This window comes from Pelmatolapia mariae, linkage group LG14 (assembly GCF_036321145.2).
Source record: "Pelmatolapia mariae isolate MD_Pm_ZW linkage group LG14, Pm_UMD_F_2, whole genome shotgun sequence".
Lineage (NCBI taxonomy): Eukaryota > Metazoa > Chordata > Actinopteri > Cichliformes > Cichlidae > Pelmatolapia > Pelmatolapia mariae.
Window position 1 is genome coordinate 31,654,813 of NC_086239.1, and position 26,396 is coordinate 31,681,208.

Here is a 26,396-nt window from a genome sequence, read left to right on the forward strand (position 1 = left end):
ACTGTTTTTCATCTCTTTAGACAGACAGTTAATACTACCTTTTATCCCAGGTCTTACTCTTTAAAGTTTAGCAAATATGACTTGTTTTATGTGTGGGAGATAGCTAAGGGCTGCGCTGTCCTTCTATGACCTGATGGGCTGTTATCATCTTTCCAAAGGCACGAGACAATTTGAATTAAAAAGCATGGAACCAGTTAGTTGTAGGTAAATGTGGCTCCACTATAAGATGACTTGAGCAGGAATTCATAAAAAAGGATATACAGTCTGCTCTCTTGAAAGAATACATATGGTGCATCTAATCTGGCAACAATCACTTACATTGCATGCGCTCAGCACCCATTTTCCCTGTTTGCATTGGAGTTTATGCAATCTGGTGCTCATTTTCCACATCAAACCCAAACACCGTGTGGTGACAGTCTCATGAAACATGAAAGAGGGACCAATTAAAGCCTGTCTGTTGTATATGAGTGAAATAAGCACATTTAGCAGTAATCCCACTGTTATTCTAACAGTAATGAGCAGGCAACAAGTTTAAAAAGAGAAAATGTGTTTCATTTAATGCTTGGTGTCCATCTTAAAATAAATAAGGGAAATTTTGAATTGATTTCCTCTACTCGCAAAAGCAATTATGCACAAATGAAGTTTAAACAGGTATTTTCCATTTTAAAAGAACATTAAGCCTCTGTGCGTTTACACTCCCTTTCACATTTCATTGCAGCGGATGACAGTAGCTGATGGATTGGGCTTTTGGTGGCTCAAACTGCTCACGGGGAGATTGCTACCAGATGAAGAGGTCTCAGAGTGCAAATTGGGCGGTTTTGAATAAAACTATAACTCCGTACGCTCCCAGGAGTGTTATCAAGGACCGCACTAAATAAAGAACACCAGTGTGACATCGGCGACAGAAATTAAAGTTGGCTCCACATCGTCTGATAACGAGAATTTCCAGGAGTCTCCTATTTGCCTAAAGGAACATATTTTGTGGTATTCGAGGTATTTGAGGTTAACCATTTTCAAAGACAATGGAAGATTAATTTTAAGTTTTGCAGAAAGTTTTTTTCCCCCTTTCTTTGGGGGGTCTTGGGTTTTTAGCTAAGGAACTGGAAATTTTGCAGCTGGATGAAACTTGTGAGGCTTTGGTTCTTAGCAAGATTATTTATTCTTGTGAGCTCATGCTTAGAATAAAAGTTAAACCTGCAAATGCAATGATCTCAGAGATCTTTCTGTCCTAGCAACAGAGGAGACGTGAACCTGGAGAGAAGTTTGTGTATGATCTACTTGAAATTTCTGCATAAATTCTCATGAAATTCCTTTTCTCAGATTTGTCTGGATGGGAAACAAGTTTTTTTTTCAAAGATAGAATTACAAAATAATTTTACTGCTTTCAAGTGGGTTCTTCTACATTTTTTAAGCCACAGGAGAAAGAAATTGAAATCCACTGTGTACAGACAAAAATGTTATCATATAGAAGAACTTAAAAACTCTCAGCCTGTTTTTTGAAAGACAGAACTTACTGCACTTATAAAAAGGATGGCCCAAATGCTGAAATCAGTCTAAATTGCAGCTCTTTGGTTAAATAAAAATGAAATAAAGATTCGGTTTTCAAATTGTTGCTAATGGGTACAACGTATCCATTAGCAGCGACTGTACCCATCGGCAAATCGAATCTTAAAACCTTTGTGGCTTTTAAAAATACAACGTTTCCATCGTTGCAGATTCATAAAGCCAAAGGAAGATCACATCTTTTAGTCCACAGTAATATGACTTGCTAATGTTATTCCTTGTGTGAATGTAAAGTGAAAAATTTAAAGAAGCATAATATTACGATTCCCTGTAAGGACTAATGCAATCCAGATGTCTCTTTTTTGAATCGGGAGGGAAATGTGTGTACAGTCCCCTTAATCCACCTAATATGTAAAATTTCAAACAGATATGAAAATATTTTTCCTCCGAATATCCTCCAGATGAGAGACCATGTTGAGCTGTCTACTTCTCTTCCCTTCTTTGTCTGTCAATATTCCCCAGATGACAGGCCAGACTTCCTGATAGATCAGACTGAGTTGTTTTCATATGCAGCACAAAGTCCACTTTACTTACTTTAAAATGACACTCAAAAACAGGCACTCTCTTGCTGCCTCAGATGTCTGATCACCTCAGGCTGAAAACTCTAATTACACAGATTCAGAGTCTGGATTTTAATTTGATTTTCAAACTTAACTAATATTAATTAAGTCAGCCCAGTGGAGAGCACAGGAGGAGAGGAAGTGATTGTAAACCTGTGGAATTTTGCCCTGAGTCACCGACCTTCTGCCAGGTTCACGTGTGCTCCATCAACCCACAATTTGCTGTGATTGAGTCGACCTACACTGCTGCATGCAATCATACTGCCTTGGCCGTTCGCATGTCAGGCTTCTGACTCAGTAGCAACCATCTTCCACACTGAGTGAGTAACTTTACTAAACCATCAGAACCATGACAGCAGTCACACACACAGAAAAACGTGCAGGAAAGCAAAACCTCACTGGGAGCATGTCACTGATCCTGCTCTCATGCATGAGGGGCTGCCCTTCTGTCCAAAAGGGGAGCAGTGCTTTGTTGTCTTTCAAAGTCTGAGATACCCCCCCTCCACGACCAGCCTGAAAGAGAGAGAACGCTGGAGCCTCAGCAGTCAGAAAGATCTGTGGTGTGGCCCCTCCTTTTCACTGGGCTGGGATAAACCAGGGAGTGTGGCGCCTCTGAGGTTAGCGGGCTGCCTCATCGAGACACCATCTCCATCATGAGCCTATTTTTATTCCATTTTCTCGCTTTCTCTTTTTTTCTTCTCTTCTACTCAAACCACTCTAGCTCTTTTTTCAGCCTTCCAGTTTTGTCTTTTTCCATCCATCTCGTTACCACAGCCTTCTACTCCTATGATGCTGACTTTTGTTTCAGTGTGCATGCATGACAGAGGAAAACAAAAAAAAGCCTACATTGCTTGATTTCTGGGTTTGATCCCAATATTCACTTGCTTTTCCCCTTTTCTTTCTTGCTGTATTTAATTTGCTCAGACACTTGCCAAGCCGGCTAGAGTTCCCTGTCACTGGTTTGGCAAAGTGCTTCAACCCTAATGCACAAAAGAAATTTATCTAGATATATCACTGTCTAGCTTCAACATCAGCACTGTAAACTAAAAAAATGTCCACTGTCACATTTTTCACCATTAAAATCTTATTTTATCTAAACATAGAACCTCTAACACAGATTAGCACTGCACTCAAATACATAATTAGTATGCACGCTGCAGTCTTCCTCACTTTTGTCCAAGAAGAGACATTGGCTGAATCTATAGACCATAGACTGGGTCAAAAATGAATGGGTTTGTTGGCGTTATAAAGCCCTAAATGTCATTATTGTACTTTGGCCATAAAGGATCACTGCGTTTAACCAGCTAATCCAACATGTTGAGCCAATTCACATGCAATGTGGTTATGCTGGTGAGTTAGCAGGGGGTCCCCAGCTTTCAGGAAAGCAGTTTACCATCATAAAGCAGCTGTCCCACATCAACAGTCCCTCCAGACACAGACAGTGCCGTGTTTGTGCCATAAGCCATTCTATATGAGCGCATTGTGGCGACTCCTCCGGCATTTTTGAAAAGCCTGGCAACGGCAAGCTCACTGGGTGAAAAGCGTCTAGACTAGTCTTCTAACGAGAGCCTCAATTCACATTGGCAGTCCGGGTTAGTAGTAACACTGACACAAGGATACTGATGCACTTGTAAATAAAACCTTAATTAGGACTGGTTACCAACTCCAAACTCCAACAGTCTAACTACAGCAAGTTGTGTATGGAGTATGCAGGTGGAAATGGAGTCATGACCAGAATTATCAAAAACCCAAGCACATCAAAAGGTCTGGAACTATTAATAATTCTTTGGCACTTGAGGCAGTATTTTCAGTAAAGGCAAAAGTAGTATGGCTGCAAACAGCCGTACCTAAATGAGCTCAGTATCTTTTAAAAAAAGGACTTTCACACAAAGTTAGTGTTAGCCATCCTGGCTCAGTTGAATTCATTTGAATAATTTACTTTGCAGAATGGCCTGAATATGAGGAAATGTTTGATTCATCAATCTAGTCTGTCACTGAGCTTTAGAACGACATTGTTTCTTCTATGTTCTTTGTTTTTGTACATCTAATGAGCTTTAAAAGAAAAAAAAGCAACAGCAAACAAAGGTAGAGCGTTATATAATAAAGTCCTCTTTGGCGAGCCTGGAAAGCATTCAAGACCGTGAATACGTTTGGTGCTGTATGAGCAAGCAGTTTCCTCTCTGTCATCCACAGAACACACCACTGTCACGGTGTTCATTTCCACTGGCTTCCTTCGGTACCCACATCTAAAGTTTCCCAGGCTTAAGCAGGAATTGGAAACTAACATACTGTCCAGTGTGAGCGCAGTTCTGTGAGCGTATCATGCCAGTCTTTCCAGTCAGAGCACTCTGACGTCACGCCATTAATCCCTTTCACCATACCACCCAAGCCTCGGGGAGACCACATCAAATCCTGAACTCACTCTCCCTGAGAAGAAGAGTTTGTACCCCTGGGATTTCTTTAATGAGGCTTACAGTAGAACACACCAGCGCACCAGTAATGAACTTCACAGAAAGGAAAAGCACTAAGAGATGCCATTAAAGGAGAGGTCATATCAAAACTGGAGTTGTTTGCCGATTAGGAAAGCTGATTAAAGCTCCCCCAGCCCACAACCCCAACACAAAGTCACATTTACTTGACATCAGAACAATGTTTGCAAAGCTGCTGTGTCAGATACAAGTTTTAATACAGTTCTTCTTTTGTTCTGGGCCTCCATTGTTTTCCATTAACTCTCGCATGGAATCAGAATAATTGAGCAAATTTTTGAAACTTGCTTGGCTTTTCATTCATGAATACAGTCTGGGTGAATTTTTTTGTAATAACGGTGCAAACTAGTTAAATCAACCGGTGATGCGCTTTTTATCAAGGATATTTTCCACAGGAGGTTACACAACTCAAGGAAGCTGATTTTCATTCCATAGATAAATGGGAAATAAAGACTGCACAGAACAACCGGAAAAATCTATTTAAACACCTGAAACTGTATAGTATGAAACTGTAACGTGTCACCACAAATTTAAACAATGTAGATTTATGGTTAAAGAGTAAAACAGTTCGATATGAGCCTGCAAAATGCAAAGACCTGTGACTGAGATGTTTACTCACTTCAAGGCAAAGACTGAACCGCTTCACTGTTGTTTATAATAAATCAGCAAAGTTTTTTAGAAAGCGGGAATTTCAACAAAGGACTTGTGCAGGAGCTGCTCTTAAAGATGAGAGAAGGCTCTCAAGAGAATAACAAATGACTTAACTGGCTAAAACGGTTTACAAAGGCCTAGAAGTGTCAACACGAACTCTACAGACATTGCCACAGCTAGACAAAATATCCACGGACACAGTATTTGAAAGTACTTTTTCTTCATGTACTCCAGTGATAATACTCCAAGGGAGATCATTCTTCATGTGTCCTCAGGCAAAATCCAAGCCACACCATACAGACACTGAAAAACTGTGACTGAGAATATGAGAAGACAGAAACAGGATGCTGCAGAATATGTGAAATAAATATATATACTTAATTGTTTTTTAAGCTTCTTATTGTATTTGTTTGTGTGCGTGTGTGCGCATGTTAAAATGCCAAATAAAATAAATATATGTGGAGATTTTCTAAACCAACCTTGCTGAGCTTTACATTATATTATTTAAGAGGTTTTCAGTTTTTAATGTTCTCCTTTTATCATTTCTTTACTTTTGATGTTCTTGTGAAAGCACCTCAACAGAAGTTACAGAGAACTCTATATAGCTGTCTTCACTCTATAATGGCGCCAAAGTGTATGTTAGGATCATCACTTTTTGTTTTTGAATACGTTTCCATCATTAAGGATTTGTCCTGTCGTATAATAACATTAACAAGCCAATAAAGAATTAGGTCAACCGAGTTTCACATCCCGCTGGCCGCTCTGTATAGTTCTTCTGTGATTTAGGCATTTTGTGCAGTACATCCAAGCCAAATATAATTTCAGCCTGTGTGCTTTGGCTTCATCCTGACACACCTTTTTTAATCTGGGAACCTAGCAGCTAGTTTCCCGACTTAGCCCCTGCAGGCAAATTCTCTCTCATTTTTTTTTTTTTTAGGATCTTCTTATACTTCTTATTATGTCATTGAGTCACTTCTAACAAATGCAGATAAACTAAAAAGAGCAAATAATAATCTAAATTATCAACATGATAAACTTCTCCCTTATCTAAAGATTTTGTTCATGCTTTTGCAGATGCATTTTGTCAGAATGTGAAAACACACTGGCACTTGTTTTTTCCTGCCTATCACAAAGTCTCAGGATCTTTGCAAACACATCTGAGCTATTAATTGGGTGCTTCACCCAGCAGAATAAAATGCTAATGAATTTCTCTGTCAAGCAGAGTCCTCAAACACCAAATTTCTATTTAGACAAATAGGATAAAGTTGTCATTAGTCAGTGAGACGCACGTATGCATCCATGTCTTGAATTCAAATAACAAGGCAAGAACAAGCTTTTAAAATATTTTCCCAAAATAGAGACCTGAAACAAATACATCCTGTTTGCTCAGACAGACGCCCATCATTCCAATGAAACACTCTCCCTCCTTCAGTGTTTACACTGTTGTCCTCAGTGCCCATGAAGGCTTTGTCCCATCTGAGATAAGAGATTTGTGACTGCTTCATCACAGTTCTAAACAGTGTGAGATAATGGCTGAATATTACCAACAGACTTTCCGCTTGTGGCAGCAAGGAGGTTGTAGATGTGGGATGAACCTGTTTCTGGAGGGAAGTGTTTTTTAGGCTGATAGAAGAAGAAAAAAGAAGGACAAATTGAATCTAATCGCGCTGGCACTTCATTGAGTTCCCCCTTGTTATCAGAATGCAGGAGCGCTGGGAGGGAGACAGTAAAGGAAAGTCCCTGTCGTGAGACAAAAAACAGGGACAAAGTCGTCTGAGCAGAAATGAGGTTTGGAAGAGCGGGGGCCCTGTGAACTCTTCCCCATGTGTGTCCTTCATGACAGATGCAGAGGCCCAGCCTCAGACAACATGTGAGGATGGGGAGGATGGGGAGGTTGTGGAGGGCGAAACATGTTGAATAAACACATTCAGTCCTGTGCTACCCCCATGATTTCCCCTCCAAATGAAAACCTCAGTTGATATACAATATAGATTCATCTGATAGCTCAGTTTATACTATGTGTTTATACATCAGGATAAATGTACCTTCTCTAGCCAAGGGATCGTGATGTTCTCTATCTCCAAACAAACATCCTTAGACTCTGCTACATGTTCCCCAGACCTCTAGGATATGTTGATAATGTTGTGAGATAGCTGAGACAGCGAGACAGCCCAAAGAGAAACAGTGATGAACTCTGGAAAAAAAAAAGGACAGCTTAACTCTAAACAGAGGCCACTACCTTAAAAAAATGTTTTCACAAGCTGCAGAGTAGCTGAGCTTTCAAGGTTTCATGAGTTCACCTCTCCACAAATAATTTCGGGACTGTCCTCGCACGTAAATACTCCACTGCAGTTACAGCGGAAAAACAGGAACTTTGGGATGATGATTTGCCCATGAAATCGATGGGGTTTCTTGTTTACGCTACTCTCCACCCACTCTTGTTTCCCAATATTGCCATGGTAACAAACCACCACTTGAGCTTCATATACACGCCACTTTTGCACGCACTCTGCATGAGGTAAATCAGCTCTTTTTCCCTCTCAGCGTCTGCTTTCTTTCTCACTCTTTGCTCCTTCCGAGTTTCCCATTTGTTTCATTTTCCCCAGTTAGTTCTATTTTTCGCTCTGTTTTTTTTATGCAGCATCAAAAAGCCCAAACTTTATACATAATTAATAGCCACAGATCATTAAATATATTTCAAAAGAGAAAGCCTAAATGGGCAGCTTGAGATTTCATTATTAAAATATTGTATTATTTTAAAGCTTGAAATCATGTATAGTTAATCACAAACTCAATTTTAAACTCATTTGACTAATATATATATATATATATATATATATATATATATATATATATATATATATATATATATATATATGTATATATACATATATATATATATATATATACACATATATATATATATATATATATATATATATATATATATATATATATATATATATATATATATATATATATATATATATATATATATATACATATATATATTATTTTGTCTCTGGTATGGCTCCTTCAAAAATAACTTTTTGTAGCCTGTGTCAGAATTTGGCCCAGTCCCACAACAGAAGTGGTGCCCTTCCCCCAAGCATTTTAGGAAAAACATTCACCATAGTTCTCTGTATGTGTGTCAGTGTGATGAATAAAGAACGGAAGCGGGGCATAGGGTGACTTCACACTTAAACAGCCTGTTTACAAGTCATTTACAGAACGGCAGGAGGAGGGAGAGTCTCAGAGGAGTTTTCCCCCAAAAAATTGAAAAAGCCGCCTTTTAGAAATACACAATCAGAAAAAAACAACACAGCAAAAACCTTTATCTGCAAATCTAGTAATGGTGAAACGTGAAAAGACTACAGAAAAATAGAGAAAAATAAGCAGAAAAGCTGAACTGGCTACACTATTGGAAAATTTAGCAAAGGTGGAACAACAAACGATTACTGTACACGAGCAGATTTCCATGCAGTTCTTTTTATATTGCAGGAGACAATCTTTGAAAGATGACTCCATGGTAATAAGAATGAAAACTGCAAAGAAACCACTAAGCTTATTACATTGCAGAATTAGTATGCTCGAGGTAAAAAAGCAAAAGGGAAGCCCATAAATAAAAAATGAAGCAGTAGCACTGACGACGGGAATGGTGACAGGGGAAGAGCACTGACTGAAGCTGGCTAAGATTTAAAGGCAGAAAGGATGCCTGATTATTTTCTCTTTTTCCCATGCACAGTCATGAATACACTCAGTACATAATTGCTCACAAAAATGTCTCTGCCAAAGCATTATGACAGTGCATTAAATGTCTGCATCTCAGCCTCAAACGCTTAAATCACACATAGTAGCATAAATGAAATGACTGGAGCTTGCACATGGGTTGAGTTACAATGTTTAAACTCAGTCTTCCTGTAATATTTTAACTTCTATCAGGCAAACTGATGAAGGACATTTCCAATACAGTACCCTGAACTTCTGTGAGCATTACAGTATCCTCACACTTGTTTGCACTCTCATTATGTATGCATCAAATACATTAACCAAGAGTTTTTACATTACAGTAAAACACAGGAGAATTTGCTGCATGAGGGTACTGCATATGCTTCGTACAATAAGTAAGGAATCCTATATCGTCACAGGCTTATCAAACATTCCGTTTACTTTGGAGACCACAAATCTATCTGGATACACCCCAGGAGACTTTTGAGTTGTCATCTTTAAACATCACTCAGCTGCTTCCCCCAGGTTGAAAACAGTATTTATTTTTAATCAAAGCCTTTGTTATAACAGTAATGATGAAACTGCATGTGTCCTGCATTCTAAGTGTTGGCTGATCTGTCAAGAGAATCGGATGATCACAACTTTAGCGCTGCAGGGTAGTAACTGAAAGTGTGACAGCTGTGTTCCTGATGAACTGAGAAAATGTCAGCAAAAATGTGACTCGAGCAATTCACTCCTCCTTCCTCAATTAACTAAACACCCGCGAGCAATGACCAGCAGGAGAACGTTTTGGTTGTACTGGAAAACGATTAATGGGACATATGAAGAAATAAACTACCCAGTCCAGAGCAGATCTTTAGATGAATAGCGTTATCCCAGCATGGCATGACTTCACATACAAATGGCAAATTGCTACATTAATCACGATATCCGCTGTCTGGGCTAATCAGGGCCTGTAAGCAATAAGTTGTTGATGGTAAAAATTGGCAGCAGGTGATACTGTAGTTCACTCCGGGCATCAAACCAAAGATCTGCACCGGTTTGCAAACCAAGATCGTTCACATCTGCACACCCCAGAGTCCTTTTCAGTGAGATTGCATGCAAGTATCACTGCCTGCCACATGAAAGTGAGGATGTACTCTAGCCACTCTACAACCAAAAAAGGTGTTTTGTTCTTATCACAGTTGCACTAGGCAATTTGACAAAGGAGCAACAAATGCTTAGAGATGTTACAGAAAACTGTGGGCTCATGAAAGAAATGTCAGAGTGAGATTAGAGGTTTTTGTTGCAACTAAAATCTGATGAAGCGTATCGTGTATGATTTCCATCGATCTTCTATAAAGACATCGCCAGGTTTGACTGGACGCAGCTTCTTAAACCAGATGTCTGGATGCCTTCAGCCTTGGCAGTGATGCATTGACTTGCTGAAATTATCAACAACTTGTTTCTCCATTATGCTGGCTATTCCACCATCTGCATTTATTTCAGTCCCGAGCTGACTTCTCAGACGAAGTGAGGCTGCAGACAATACACACTTTTTCTGGGCACTTAACCATGGAGTATTTTTTTAGGACATCCTCTGAGGGTGATCAGCTTTTCCAGCAAGGCTGAAAGACTGACTCTGTATAGTGTGCTTAAGCCATTCTCATTTAAACACAAAAATGTAAGGTACTTTTCACTTCACATTCCACGGTGCTGAAACTCAGCATGGTTTTGCCCCAGTTGGATCTGACTGGCTGCATGTCCAGCATTCAGCCAGCACTGGAAGAGAAGGGTGGTGCTCAGTGTTGATGTGCATTGTTCTAGTTTCACCATGAATTGCCAAATTCATATCAGCTCCATCAGTTTCTTTCGCCCATGTCGATGTTTTGGATCCCATAAGATTCATTTGTGATGCAGCCTGGGAGGAACCCAGGCCACTGATTAGAGAATTTCTTCCACTGCCGAACCTTGTCTACACCAAGACATGCACATAGACACACACACACCCCTTTCCTGGCTTTTTGTTCGTCTGCTATGATACCACATCACACATCTTGAATCCTGCAACCAGCTCTGCCTAATTACAGCAGACGGTCCCACTGCTCCCTTTGCTCCATGCAGGCTCCCCGCAGCACCAGGCTATACACAACAATCAAAACAAAGATCTGGCCTTTCAACACAGCAGCTAAAAGAAGCAGCACCCAACTCACAACATAAATTCTGCAGCACCAGAATCAAATTAGCCTTCCTAAGGAGGTACGCAACCCCGCGGTAATTAGCTCCCCCGCTAAATCTTTAAATCACCTAGTACTCAGGAAATCTATGTTAGGCTCAGCAGTTGTCTCATTACAGCTAATCTACAGGGTGGACGCATTTCTATACAATAAAAATGGCACAACAGATGTCCTCCCTTACAACACAAGTGGCATTTCTGATAGATGTGGTCAAGGCATCAAGATATGCAAACAGCACTGTGAGGTTGGACCACCATGCAGCATCAGTACACACAGATTGGGAGTCTGGTTTTAGCAGGCCAGGGTGCCTTTCTGTCTGAAGCCAAGACAGACAATGTGGGTAAACCACAATGTAAAAGTGGAGCGTCTCTCCACACAAACCTCCTTTTCCATGTGGTTTGTCATTCTCTTTCTCTTGCTCTGTCTTACAAGGCTTAAAAAAAAAAACAACAGCTCAGTGGAACTGGGCTGAGTACAAGAAATAACAAATTCTTTGATCCTGAAAAGTTTTCTGTTTCTGCTCTACTCATCTATTATTACTGGGTATTGTATGAATATGTAAGATGTCTAGTGATATTATTAACAATATATTACTTTGACAATTAAATAAAATTACAAGCACTTAGCTGTAACTTTTGCCAGCTCTTAGCTGGCAAAAGTAAAATAAACTGTGCAAAATGTCACATTTCAGGTAGAAATCACTATGTATTCAGTCAGTTTTCATAATGTCCTGAGTGATCAATATCTGAAAAAAATTTTGTTTTTACAGTGCTAACAGTGTCAACACAGGTTCCACAAAGATAAAAAGCGTGAATGGTTACCTATTTTTTGCCACCTCATTCCTGAAACACTATCCTACATCCACTATTTCTCACTTCGGCAACTTAGGTATTGCCTAATCTCTGTGTTCATACATTTTTCCAGCCCCAATCAGACACGGTTGTAAAGCAAACTGATCGGACTAAGAGCAGGCATACTCTCTGCACTGAATGCGCCACTCCTTCCATGACTTTTTGGGCTCAGTAACATTCTTCTCAATCATTATTTCAACTGGCAGTCAGTGCAGCAGAAAGGCTGGAGCAAAAAGGGGGCTGAGGTTGCTGGCAGACAAAAGCGATGCATTCTTTGTAACAGTTAACTTCTGGATTTAGAGACATTGCTCAGCGGTTAAGATATTTTAGGGCTGTGTATATATAGTATATGCATGCATGTCGTGAATGAAAAATTCAACATGTTGGCAGCTGCTTTCTTTCATTACAATACATGACCCTCATCATCCTGCCAAAATTGATTTGTGGCTGTTTGTATAGAATGTAGTCTTCTGATTACTGATTTTTGTTACCTGGCAAACTGTCACTCAGTGTCTACTTTCCGGTCTGGTGGCTTTTGATGGACAGCAGGGGACTGGATGGATGATTTAGCACAGATTTGCTTTGGAACAGTGTGAATATCGCAAGCAGATGATGCTTCCTGATGCCCAGCTTGTTTAGCGATGCCAACTGCCTTGCACATGTGCAGGGGGACCACGGACTGTGAGAACAGAAGGCCTGGCAGCCGTTAGCACAGTCAGCCTCGAGGTCTACCCCCTTCCCATTCATTCGTCTCAAAAGAGACGAATGGCAAAGTGAATAATCGTCTCTATTTACAAAGGTTAAACAAAAGTCTTCCTCTTGTGCCTGAATACAACACTGTAACAACGTGGCCGTGTAGACACCCTTAAAGGCCACACACCTGCAGTCTGACTTCACTCTGTTGATAATTTCCAACCATTCTTTCTTAAAAGATCCAACCAGATAAGCCTGGGTCTGCTCAGACTGAGACCTACGAAGCTGCCTGTTTGTGTCACTCCAGGGGTGCTCAAGCATCCCCAGGCAAGCAGATGTGCTGCTCTCACCTGCTCTGATCCACATGTCACCACTCCACAGGGAAACAAGGGGAAGGGAAGAGGTGTAATTGGATCACAAAGAGGACACATAAGTGTGGGAAAGGGAGAAAGGAAGAGATAAGAAGTCTGATCATGGCAGAAAGAACAAGGACAGAGACAAACACAGAGACTCAGACAGGAAGAGTGATATCCCACTCCTCAGAGTCAGAGGATAGATGTTAGAAAAGGGATCAACAGCTGAATCCAGCTGCTGAGAATGAGCTTTGTTACAGCTGCCAGAGGCCGAGTGTCCCTCTGGAGACTCTTGGCTGTTTTCTTTGCGTCTCTCGCGCTCTCTACTTTCACTGTGCTCACACAGTCTTTCACAGAAACTTGGAAGCAGTGCTGAGAGGTCTATCTCACCTGCAGCAGACAGTCTGGGTGACAGACTGTACTAATGAAATTTTGTGTCCCACAAGGGGGATATATAAGCCCATCTTCCTTCCTTGCCAGATGTGGGCAGGAAACCCCTCCAGTGAACTTTCATACCTCACAACTTCTGCTTTACAGCCAGCACTCCATGTGGTTGCATCACAGCACTGAGGTCTTGTAAACATTGCATACTCTTACCACTCAGCACTCACATAATGGACAGCAACCAGCAACAAATTTGGACTGTGTTTTGCAAAATATCACTGGTCGCTGCCTGTTTGTTTGGACATTAGACATTTGGGAAACCATGATATATTATGATGGGCATATTTTCCTGCATTTAAAATGAACATTTCTCCTAATAATTACTAATAGTTATGAATAAATTATAAATTAAATCTTTGCAGCCCTACAGTATAGTTAAATGCAGTAGATACACTTTAATCCTTAAATGCAGGGTTCCTTTCATGTTGTTTCACAGTTCGACGTGCGCACACCCACAGCTTTGGTTTTACACTAATGAACAGTATTTCCTCCCAGCTTCTGTATTCAACCATATAACATTAAATTTTCACCACAACCTTCTCCTCTTCCTGTGCTGTTGGACGGAAAGAGGCGGCAGATTTGATGATGGACGGCTAAGCACAATAAAATGCGTTCAGCTGTCTCGAGCAGAGCAACTTTGACCTGAACACCCACACTCTATCCAGATGTGCATCAGTGTTTATGTTCGCTTCATTGCCCCTGCTAGGCCCAGAAGTAAGTGTTCGAGGAAGTATTACATTCACGAACACATTAAGTAGCACATCCAGTTTCCTGCAATTTTACCATTCCCTGAAAATACTGTTATACCGCAGAGCCACAATGAAGCTCAGTAGTTAGCAGGAGGAAAAAGAAACAGAAAAGGGAGACCAAAAACAGAGTCAGCTTGCCTCAAGCTAAACCAGTCTCAGAGGAAGAAAAAGCCAGTCTGGTATTAAAACAGACAAGTGAGTATTTCGCTTGACAAAAACCATCTCCAGGAAAATGTCTGGTGAAAACTGATTACACGGTTTGTATACCAAAATACCCATCTGAAACTGGCAGTTCCCCTCATTTTCATAGTTTACCTCACTTATTTTCAAAATGCTGGAGTGTCATTTGAATGTTTTTGGAAGAGCTTTAGTTGACAAGGTCGTTTTTATGAAAAATGTGTGATTGAGCAGGTGTCACATTCAGTGACCAAATCATTACATTTTGCATTTTTGTTTTGTACAAGTTCAGTTTGGGTGAAATTCAAAATGAGCCATTTTTATGCTTCGAATTTTTATGGGTTGAAAATGTGGTTGCCGTTCAGCAGTAGCTGCTGAAACAGTGAGAGGAGAAACATTTTATGGAGAAGGAGAGAGCTGCAATTTCAAAATACGAAATACTGAGGTTCACATGCCACTTGCATTAGCCAACTTCATAAATTTACTGTCAGATATAAAATTTTCATTCAATTTTTAATATGAAGTCAAAAGTATGCTATACTGAAAAGACTATAAAAAGCAAGGTCTAATTCATCAATGTAGGCTTTCCAGGGAGGAACCTAAACCAAAAGCACCATCCACAATTTATCACTGAATACCTGAGTCTTCACTACACAACAAAGCATTTATTTAACAGCTAATAAAGAGCTGAGGACACTGGATTTGTATCACTGTTATTAGAACCTGCTTAGTCATTAGAAGGTAGGTGGTCATTGTAGTAGAAAGAAAACTGCGGAAACTGTGAGTGTGAGAGAAACACTAGAAAGAAGCTCGATCATTCATACGTTTTCTCGAGGGGAATTATGGGTATTTTCCCTCACAGAGTGGTTTCTTTTATGTTGCCGGGAATGGAGTACTGATTCATAGTGCCACTTCACTGAGGTACCCCTTTCAACTAGGTTTTCTTTAAAGCATTCAATGTGAAATAATAGATATGTTTGAATGCTGTTTTATGTGGTATCTAAACTTAAAAAAAAGGCTCATAGTAGGTCTGCCCACGAGAAATCATAGGCAAAGTATAATACTCATATATTAATGTTTTTTGAAGGAAAGAGATTTTAAGAAACGGAAGCAAATTAGGCACCAAAAGAGCAGATAAATGCAAAAAGTTTGAATACAGCTTCAAGAAAGAAATGGTCCTTGTATCACAGAAAGCAGTGTTCGTCTCATGTTGCTAAGGAGTTTGCAGCAATAAAAGCGGTCCATTCAGTCATGAACGTGGGGGAGGTGGCTTTAAAAATTAGTTCTGGCCTATCTTCACACCTAGGTAATGAGAAATGAAGTGAGATCAGATAAGAATTTAGCGTCTGCCGGACCAGCAGACAGACAAGGAAGCCCCCCTGCTTATGTCACCTCCGCTACTCATGCAAGCGCTTGTCAGGGTTCATTTCCCCCTCAGCTGCTCGGAGACCCCCTCTCGCCTTTCTGCTGGAGCCAGAACAACCCGAAAACAGACAGAGGGGCAATTCTTAGCAGAGACCCTCCAAATGAGCCAAAAGCCGCAATGATATGAGGCGTAAATTATTCCCCAGTGCAGGATTGTGACACAATCAACTGAAAACTTTTATTACTTATTACATATGTAAAAGCCAAGACAACCATGTGCCTCATTTTGTTTAACAATGACTTATATTACTTATATTATATTCTTCTTCCTCAATCAAAAGCCTCTGATTAACAGATGTGATAAAATGACGCAGAAGTAATAACTTTTTTCGTCTTATTACTTTCTTATTATTCAACAAGGACTTCACACACTTTTGCATAAAAAAAAAAATACACTTGTACAATGAAATGTAACAGTTCCTCTTGAGTGAATGCATGCTTGCAATCTGGAACGGAGATATAATATGAGGCAAGAGAACATCATTTATAAAATGAAGTATGGACTGTAGAAAGTTGCGTTGGTATTGTGGTTCCGGATATGGATTCGGATATGTGTTGTAGAGTTATATTGAACCTCGACACCATCCAGAAAACTTGTAAATTGGACACAGTTGGAAAACTAATAAAGGAGAATGGAATTAGTAACGCCTCATGAAACACATTCCATAATGCAGCTCATAGTTTTCAAGTGCTGTTTTTCATGTCGAATTTGATTTCCCCTCTCCAGGGTGACCTATTTTCTTTGCAGCAGATCTCATATATTGAATTACAAGAGTGATGCCTCTTAATAGGATTAAGCCCTTATTTTTATTTATCTTCCCCCCCCCCCCCCCCACACACACACACACATCTAATTATAAAGTCATCTGTAAAAGCATCTGATGTATAGTGAAAGTGACAAAAAATAATCACGCCACATGAGAATAGCACTGAAACACTGTACCGGTGACCCATAGATGGGAAGAGGAGAGAGAAAAGGTAACGTGATGATCATAATGTCCATACTATAAGTTTTTTGGGGGGGTGGCTTTGTCTGTGAAAGATGGGTACACTGAGAATTTTATCTACAAAGAGAAAAGGCAGTCATCAGATGTCTTGCTGAGATGTTTGGATGTAGAACTGGCACCCTAAGTAAGAGCAGTCTGTTCTCACATGGGCCGCCAAACACACGTCTGCAACAACCAGTGAAGCCCAAGAGAGGCCAGAGAGCAGAGGCTTTGAAGAACTACTTCATACTTGGACTCAGTAGGACCCACAGATCAAGCATGTCATACTCTTAGGAACTGTCTGAGGGCAGGTAGTAAGCAGCCAATGCAGAGTAAAGACAAAACTCTGAAAATCGCTGGTTCGAAAGAAAACATGAAATCGTTTTTTCCTTATACTTTTTTAATCAAACATGAACTCCAGCTCACACTGGAAACAGTGATCTTAGAGTTTCACAGTCCAAAACATACATTTTTTAATTACTCTTTGGTCGACTTTCCAATTTCCAGAATCAATTTCAGAACATTCCCCTTTCTCATTACACTTGCGGTCTTTTTGATTTATAAACTACCCACAAAAAGTCCTTGTAGCGCCTTTTTTTTCTTAACTACATTTAAGTGTCACAGTATGACATTGTGTCTCCTTTCACCCCTCCCTCATCCACAGCAAAATCCTGGGCCAAGATCTCATCTGCTAGGCCGTCCATCTGGGCTGCACTCTATTTCCAACTCCTTGATCCATGCAGTACTGCTGTACACACTTGCAAAACAGAATCTCTATACTCGTAAAAAGAAACTCCAGCTTGCTGATGTGAGAAATGGCTTGAATGACTTTAACACCTGATGTGCCTCATTTTCTCTCTGTAATTGCTGTCTTTTTATTAAGAAAACCAAAAATGACTAGTGGAAATTATTTTTTACCAGAAAAAAACACTGCATTTACATGGGGTGCTCTAATTTGTCTGAACTTTAATTCATCTTGTCGCTTATGGCCATTTTTTCTCACGCTCAACAACCCTAATTAAAGTGCCTTTTGAGACTGAAGTGACATCTATTTCTTTGGATAAAGCCCTGAATTTGTCTCTGTCTGTGAATATGTGAAAAACTCCTTTGTGCCTCGGCTGACGGAGGACTTCGCACTGCCTCTGTTACCCTGGAAACCTTTTGAGAGGTGAAGGAGAGGACAGCCAAGGAGCAGATCATGTTGGCCTAAATTTGCAGGTAAATCCTCACTAAGGCTGTCCAATTTAAACAGCTTTAGCATTAAATAATAACCCTCGATGAGGAGTTACTCTGACAAACTTCTATTTTATTTATCTAATAACTTTCCATTTGTCGCTCTCCACAGTTGCACCCAAGTCCAGTGCAGACTCTTACATAAGCAAAGTGTTAAAGCATGGGAGTGTTGATCAAATCAATCAATTCATAAACTTTTACTGAATTAAAACATTAAAAAATCCTACCTCAAGAATGCAGGTCCCCGGGGCTGTGTTCTCCTCGACAGACACGTTGTAGAAGTTTCTCTCAAAAACAGGCTCGTTGTCATTTATATCCTGAAGAAAGATGTTTACAACTGCAGTGGACGAAAGAGATGGCTTTCCTCCATCTGTGGCCACCACAGTTATACTGGGACTAGGGTTCTTTTCATAATCCAGCTGGGAGAGAGTGGTAATAATGCCAGTAATGGAGTCTATACTGAACCAGCTGTAATAAGCACTTCCATCTTGTAGGATGCTGTAGCTTATGTCCCCATTTGGCCCCTGGTCTTTATCTCTAGCTGTTACCTGTAACACAAAGCTGCCTGGAAACACCACTTCAGGAATGACCTGCCTGTACACTGGCTGGTCAAAGAGAGGAGGATTGTCATTGATGTCAATCACTTGGATAGTGAAGGAGGATTCAGCCCTGAGCGGAGGCGTGCCAGAATCTGTCGCCATCACCCTCAGCTCATAGGTGTCTCTTTCCTCGCGGTCCAGAATCTGATCCACACAAATCAAATAGATTATGCTATCCTTAGTGGTCAGGGCAAACTTTCCATCACCTCCCTCTAGTGACACATTGACATTAGCATACTCTCCGTAGTCGGGGTCAGTAACTGAGATGCGGGCTACGTACTGGCCTGGCTGTGCCCCTTCTGAGATTCTGGGAGATCCGTCCTCACTGAGAAAGATGATGGTCATTGTAGGCTGGTTGTCATTGTAGTCTCTGACATGAATGGTGACAAAGGCATTGGTCACTTCTGGGTGAGTTGCGTTGTCTTGCGCCTGGACCACCAGCTCGTGGACCCTCCTCATCTCAAAGTCCAGTGGTTTGTTGAGGGTGATGATGCCAGTGCGAGAATCTATGACAAAGTAGCGATCTGGGTCGCTTTGTCTCCTGTTAATTTCATATAGCACCATCCCATTATCGCCCTCATCAACATCTGTGGCAAACACCTGCAGGATGTTACTTCCTGGTTGAAGGTTTTCAGATATTATAGCATGGTAGCGGCTCTGGTTAAAAACAGGAGCGTTGTCATTAATATCTTGCACAGTAATATCTAACGTCATCTGATCAGTTCTTTTGGGGGACCCGCCATCAAAAGCCTCCAAAGATAAAGTATAGGTGGATCTTTTCTCTCTGTCTAGAATGGTATTGACCACCAAATCCAGATAGAGAACTTCATTGCTTCCTCTCCTGGTTTCCAAGGTGAACGCCTGGCCAACATTTCCATCCTTGATAAGGTAACCCTGTGTCGTAAGCTGCCCTTTATCACTATCAACAGCTGGCTCGAGAGGAAACCTAGTGCCGATAGCTGTCTGTTCAGGAATTTTAAAAGTGGCTTGCTTTCTGGGGAACTTTGGAGCGTGGTCATTTATATCATTCACCTTGATGGTCACCTCTACTGTCACACCTGTCATGGTGACTGCAATGAAGTTGTACCTATCCCTTAATTCTCTATCCAGAACTTTGGCAGTTTTAATAATGCCTGTGCTTTCATCTATATCCAAATCACTCCCTACTCCTGTGCCCTCATGGTCTGAAATGAAGTACAAGGATGCTGTTACGCCAGGGGGGAGTCCTGCACTGATGTCACCTACAATTGTACCTGCTGGTTGCTCCTCATCTAGCTGTAGCTCAAGCGTTCCCAAGACCACAGGTGAGTGGACTGCTATAAGCTCCAAGACCACATATACCATTAGCACTATCCTTTGGCTCCACCAACCCTCACGATGCAAAGAATCCATTACAGACTTCCCAAAACCCTTGGCAGCAGTCTTCATTTTGGCCCCTTCGTTTTAAACCTAGAGACACACAGAGAGGAAAGGCTGAGCAATATCAAAATATTATTTAAAAAAAACTCAGAACAGCAGAAACTAAGAAAAGGTGTAATATTTTTATAGTAAGGTAGTTTAAGACACCTAGGTAGCCTACATGCCTTAAACACTTTCCCATATGTTTTATTGGCTTTGCTCCTACCCACACTATATACAACTGGCCAAGCACATAACATTTTCCTTCACTTCTTAGTTCACCTAATAAGTCGACACCTTGTTTCTCCCATATACCAGAGAGCTCCCCTTTGCTAAAGAAACATCAAAGCCACAGGCCACAGCATACCACTTCAGACAGGGAGTCTTTAGCTGTTGCTCTGCAGCTTTAATTAAAAGGGTGCAAGAATCAGTTTTGCCAGGCTGCCCCTTGTGTTTGCCATAGCTGTTCGCCTTTGTATAAGTCTGGGAGGTGAGGTCCTGGATTTAATATTTACCACCACATTTATCTTTCGTGGAATGAGGAATTTTAAAACAATCCCCCCAAGAACCCTTTCAAATAACTCTCCTTAGGCAAACAGATTGAGTTTATGAGAAGTAAGAGTGTGAGTGTTAAATCAAGGGGAAAAAATATTGAAACACTGATATTTAAAAGTAGCAAGGGTATTAGGATTTCTTGCATAAACAATAGGCACACTCTGGCAAAGGATCCACACCACTGCAGAGGATATGTAATTGAGACTGAGAGACACTGTGGAGCAATGTGGAAATGTTTCAACAAGACTGTCACCATCTGCAGAATAATCCAAAACCACCAAGTGTCTGGCTCAAAGAAAATTATTGTGTCGTTTTCATTACATAAAAAGACAGGCTTCCAATTGTCTGTGGTTCTGTGTAATAGGTCTAATTCATAATGACTTTAACTTCCTGGTTAAGTACATTTTGCTTTAATTTAAAGAAAATATATACAGAAGTGCATCAATATTTGAAGGGCTGGCTCTCTGTTAAAAGCTCTTTAAGGCTCCCCCCAGTGGATTAACTGATACCTGCAAGGAAACATTCAAAGACATCTGCGCATCTGTGTGTGAGCATGTGTCTGTGCGTGTGTGTGTGTGGACTAAATGCCTCCCTGAACGCTGTGTGGCGATCTGTCTTAGCCACAGTGGTAACAGTGTATTTGAGTGACAGAGCAGTACTGCAGAATTGAAGGGCTCCATGCAGTCTACCTCTTTCCCTTTTTCTGGCTCTGCAGCATTGTAATTGAGGTCTGCTGGAAGTTGGCCATGAGCACACAAGATTCCAGGGCTAATTTCAGTCTGCCGTGATTCAGAGCCCACAACACTGAAGATGCTAACTTTTAATGTCATAAATTGCTTTGAATTTAGTGTGAGTAGCGAGAAACCTTGTATCACAACTTGTTTTGAAATATGGCATGAGAATGTGTGCTCTTTGCATCTGCTGTGTTACCGATCCAAGATGATTCAATGGTTCAGGCATAAAAAGGAATTCTGAGCCAATTTGCTCCATTAATCTCTAATTCTTATTGCTTTCACAGAGACCATAATAATTGCAAATGACAAAACCATAAAAGGCGAGCGCTACAAATTCACCATTACATAGTACAGTTTGGGTTGTTTTCTGAGTGCTGTTCTTGGCAAAAAACATAAGCACATCCATGACAGGCTGAAAATCTTGACAGCACTTGAACTTTAAAGCCTCAGTACTGATTTACTTTACTAAAACACTGGGGATGAACTTTTACAAAGCTCCCTCCAGTGCACAAAGGATAGCTTTTCAAGGCCAGACTCCCTGACCAAATACCACAACTGAAATAATGCAGTTTCTGGTTGAGCTACAGTGGAGGACCTCTGCAGAGCAGCGCAGCCTAATGGATATAACATACACACAGTTGGGTAAGCTAATTGAACAATACCAGGTAAAGCAGGGCACATGGTTTCAAAAGATTCAGTGTGAGATTAAAGAGAAATCTATGCAGACTAAAGCTAAGATGTTAGCCTAATATATAATTGCTGTTGCCCACCCACGCAGGTATCACTGAGTTTCATACCTGTTCCTAAATAGCCAGTGAGAAGTCACATGTGTCAAGCTTTGGGAAAGAAAACTCTTCAAAGAGGCTGCTGATGGTTAAAAGCTGTTGCATTAAGTAAGCCAATCCGATTGTGGTTTGGATTCAAGCATTTTTCTTGCATAATTGTCCTAGAACGTGACTCCCTTCTTCTGGTAGTTAAATACTGTTAATGGCTTTTGCAAAGATGACGCAACCGCTGGTGGATTAATCCCATGTTCTCTGAACAAAGACACTAAAATGTTTACTTTGCACGAGCTTCACTATTTTTTTTTCTCTAAAACTGGCATGTGTGTGTAATATATCACGCACACCTCAGTGTTAGCTGAAACTGTAGCATTGACCCAGTTTCTTTTGAATCCTTTAAACCAAGTCGAACGACCGAATCAGTGGTTCGTGGGATTTACATACAGAATGAAAATCTCTGTTGGAATACACTAGATATCATTGTGAACACTTTGGTAGCATGACTGAAATCAGCATCAAAATCCCTGGCAGCCTTGAATGCTGGGAACATCAGGGCAGCACTTTTTCCCCTCCACTGTAGTCTAAATCGTGTTTGGCAAAATGTATTGGATATTAACGTCTAATAGCTGAAAATACTTGGGCTTATTTATATCTGGCTTTACAGTTTTGGGTGAAGTATGAGGTCTATTTGTCTTTCTCTGCTGCTATGAAGACAAGTAGGCCTTTGGTTTGGCAAATACTACAACAAACAGTATCTAAACAAACACTACTGCTGCCTCCCTCCATGAGCCATAACCAACATTACATAGAAGAATGCCAACACTCTCATGAAAATATAATTCTTAGCAATGCAAAGTAAAAGACACTTAAAAAAAAAAGGAGAATTAAAACGGTGGATTTACCACAGATCATCCTGCCAAGTCATATCATTTCATCTGAGAATTTATACATATGTTTTGAATAGAGAATGCCTCTGAATTGCCACTAACTGAACAACTGTCAAACATTGGCCTCAAGCAAATGTCTTAATCACAGACAACATTGGAGATAGCTTCTTGTGAGTAAATAATGTGCTGTCTTGATATAACTGGAAATACATTATTGGTTAAAAATCGCCCTCCATTAAACAAAAGTTTAGCAAATTACCCCCAAAATAAAGCAGGCTACTACTTCATTAACACAACCAAAAACCCTATGTAACACTAACAAGCCAAGAGGGACAGCTATAGTGACAGACTGCGTAAAATGAGCTTCTAATTCCATGTCATGAGTCTAGTTACTCACAGAAAACGTCTGTGGTTTCAAGAACACGCCAGCCTGCTTGGGGCTCGGTGGAGCCATAATGGAAACCACAGACAGAAATGCAGATTGACTGGACATGAGGATGGCAGGCTTAGCTCAAAGCAAACTACAATGCTCTGAATGTTTGCCAGACTAAGTGCCACATTTCTGTACCCTGCATTACTCTTTGATACTTCAGTCGTTGGGCATGTAGTCTTAAAAAGCCCTTGAAAAACCATCACAGGCACTTCCTGACAATAACAAACATCACATTGGGAAAGCCCACAAGCTACATTTTTTTTCACTGTGAACCCTTCAGTTCAAGGTTCTGAGGGTCCGTGACAAAAGGGATCATCTCTTTCCCACAACAAGAGCAGCATGGGTTGGTTCAGCTGTTTGTGTAAGATATTCAGGATAAAAAACACACACACCTAATATCTTTGAAGATGACACTGCCTGACATTGCGCTGGCAGTGCTAGTGATTGCATCACTAAAAACAGATGTGTATCGTGTTACAGTAGCAAGGGTGCAAGGAGCAGCAACAGTATTACAAACTAAGGTAAATGTTTTCCTCACACACATTTTCAAATTATAAAAAGGGCAGGTCTCATTGGGAATTTTAAAATTTGGGGGTGTCCAGAAGACATTCCTGCTTTCGCATTGATGCAACTTTTTTTTTAAATGACAGGGACTGGTCATAAATGTTGAAATGAACTTTGGAGGCGACAGCTTTCTGGCAAAATGCCCTCAGACGCAATAGCTGATTTACACTCAGCTTGTTTGAGTGATGATTGAACTGCAAAAAGATGAGCAAAACCACAGTCGGGCAATTTTCAGAATGTGCAAGGCAGTGAGAAACTTTATGGTTAGATTGCATGAAACATATCATGTGCTTTTCTTTTTTTTTTTCAGGAATCTGCACACTAGCATCAGCAACAGCATACGCACGCCACAGAGACAAGACTAGTGAAAGGATTACTTCATCCAGTGCACCAAAGGGAATATGACATAATTCTTGGACTCTTATAAACGCCACAGAGGCCCAAGCTGTGGTTTTATCCACAACTGGTGCATCTTTCGCTTGTTTTTTCTGCAAGTTTAGATTTTAACTCAAGTCTGAAACATGGCACGCACTGCAAAGATGTGCTGGAACAGAGAAAGTGTTAGAAATGACCCTATCAAACAAACAAACAGCCTCACAACTAACCATGCACAAAAATGAATGAAACAGACTCAGCTCTGGTGAATGAGCCTCATAAAATCATACAAGTGTTAGGGTTTTTCAAACTAATGACAGGTAGTGGAAAAAAAAGAAAAAAGAAAAAAAGAAACAAAGACTGGGCTGCACCATGGCAACCATCACACAGACAACTGCATGGCATGGATCCCAGTGACTTAATTGGCTTAATAATTAAAAGATATGAAAACTTTTGTGGTTAATGATGTGAGTAATCACTGAGCAGCTATAGGTCCAGCCGTGCGGCTACAGCAGCACTCGGCGGACTATACAATAACTGCATATAGGTTTCCCAATTTCAGAGGAATGTCTTGGTCTCAGGGGGACTTTAACAAGGTGCGATTTAACAAACTGTTAAATGTTTTGTCAGCTCTTCAAAGTCTACCCGCTCAAAGTCTACGTAGTATTTTTTTTTTTTTACTTACTGCTATAGAGTTGAAAAAATGCCAAATTATCCATCCATATGACCAACCTTTGTATGAAAGAAGATTAAGTAGCCTAAATTAGCCAGATTGCATATTGACTGATTGCAGAAATAGTCTATTAAAATGACACGTACACGAGCTGTTTTAAAATTTACTTTCTATCATTTGTTTTTAATTAATTAAAACTTTTTAATGCTAGAGGCGAGTCTGCATAGATGCAACGGAGCGCGCTGATGCATTGGTCTGCTAAAACAGTAAGTAACAGGAAATTGCTTTGCATACATCCCTCCACTAAAATCCTTTTCTAAAGCAACGTGATTAGTAACGCGTTGTTAACAATATATAAGTGAAAGGGGGTAAAGTATGCTTAGAGATAAACACTGATGAATAACTTCAACATCAGGCTGGTTACTTGTGGCGCTGGAAGGTCTGCGCAGTCCAGCTTTGACGGATACTCACATTCATTTGTTCCTTTCCGGTGTTTAAAGATGATAACTCGCGCTTCCAGATGTACAAATTCCTCTCACTGTTCCCTTATGAAGACGAAGTACAGAGTTACATCCATCCCAGGAAAAAAGGCATTATCCCCGCGGCACACTTTGTTTCTTTGCTAAATTCCTATTTAGGTCTCTTCGATTTCTTATCAGACGAAATGATTAAAAAGAAAGAAGCAAACTTGGTCTCTTTGTAAAAACTTTCCTTTCGTCTTATCGGCATCCACTGCCCGCCTGTCTGGGCTCACACACACTGCTGCAGCACGCTAAGTGAAACCAAACGATGTGGGGGCCGAGCGGTGAACGTCCGTCTCCAAAATCGAATTTCTTCAACACGTGACGGAGTGCAGCCTCCTGCTCCTCTCCTCTTTCTGCTGCTGCTGTGATTACCACAAGGAGCCACACCGACTGCAGAGAGGCAGGTCAGGTTATTGCTGAACTTTGGTGCCACCATCCTATGCGAAAGGGAAGTGTAAATCAGATACAAAGCTCGCTGTGCTCTGTTCATCTGAAGAGTTAAACTGTAAAAGAAATAGCACAGAAATCTCTGCTGTGGTGACATACATATGTCAGCACAGTACTTTTATAAATCCGCTGATTTGTTACATCAGTTTTTAAACTGTTTTTAAAACAGCAGAATAATGTCAGCAAATAATACAACATACAAACTCATTTTAATCATCCCGCTGCTGAAGTAAACTTTCAATCAGTATAAGAGACAAACCCTTATAATAACTATATTCATTTACTTATGCTTCCAGGCACAGTGAGGCT

General features: G+C 40.5%; 1 protein-coding gene across 1 annotated transcript in view; it reads right to left on the reverse strand.

Moving 5' to 3' along the window:
- Nucleotides 1-25,863, reverse strand: part of LOC134640891 (protocadherin-16-like) — a 76,689-nt gene extending 50,826 nt beyond the window's left edge. The window contains exons 1-2 of the mRNA XM_063492958.1: nucleotides 25,588-25,863; nucleotides 18,344-20,164 (exon numbers count right to left, since the gene is read on the reverse strand). Coding sequence (XP_063349028.1) covers nucleotides 18,344-20,143 — 1,800 coding nt within the window. The 5' untranslated portion in view covers nucleotides 20,144-20,164; nucleotides 25,588-25,863. The remainder of the gene's footprint in view (nucleotides 1-18,343; nucleotides 20,165-25,587) is intronic.
- Nucleotides 25,864-26,396: the final 533 nt, after the last annotated feature.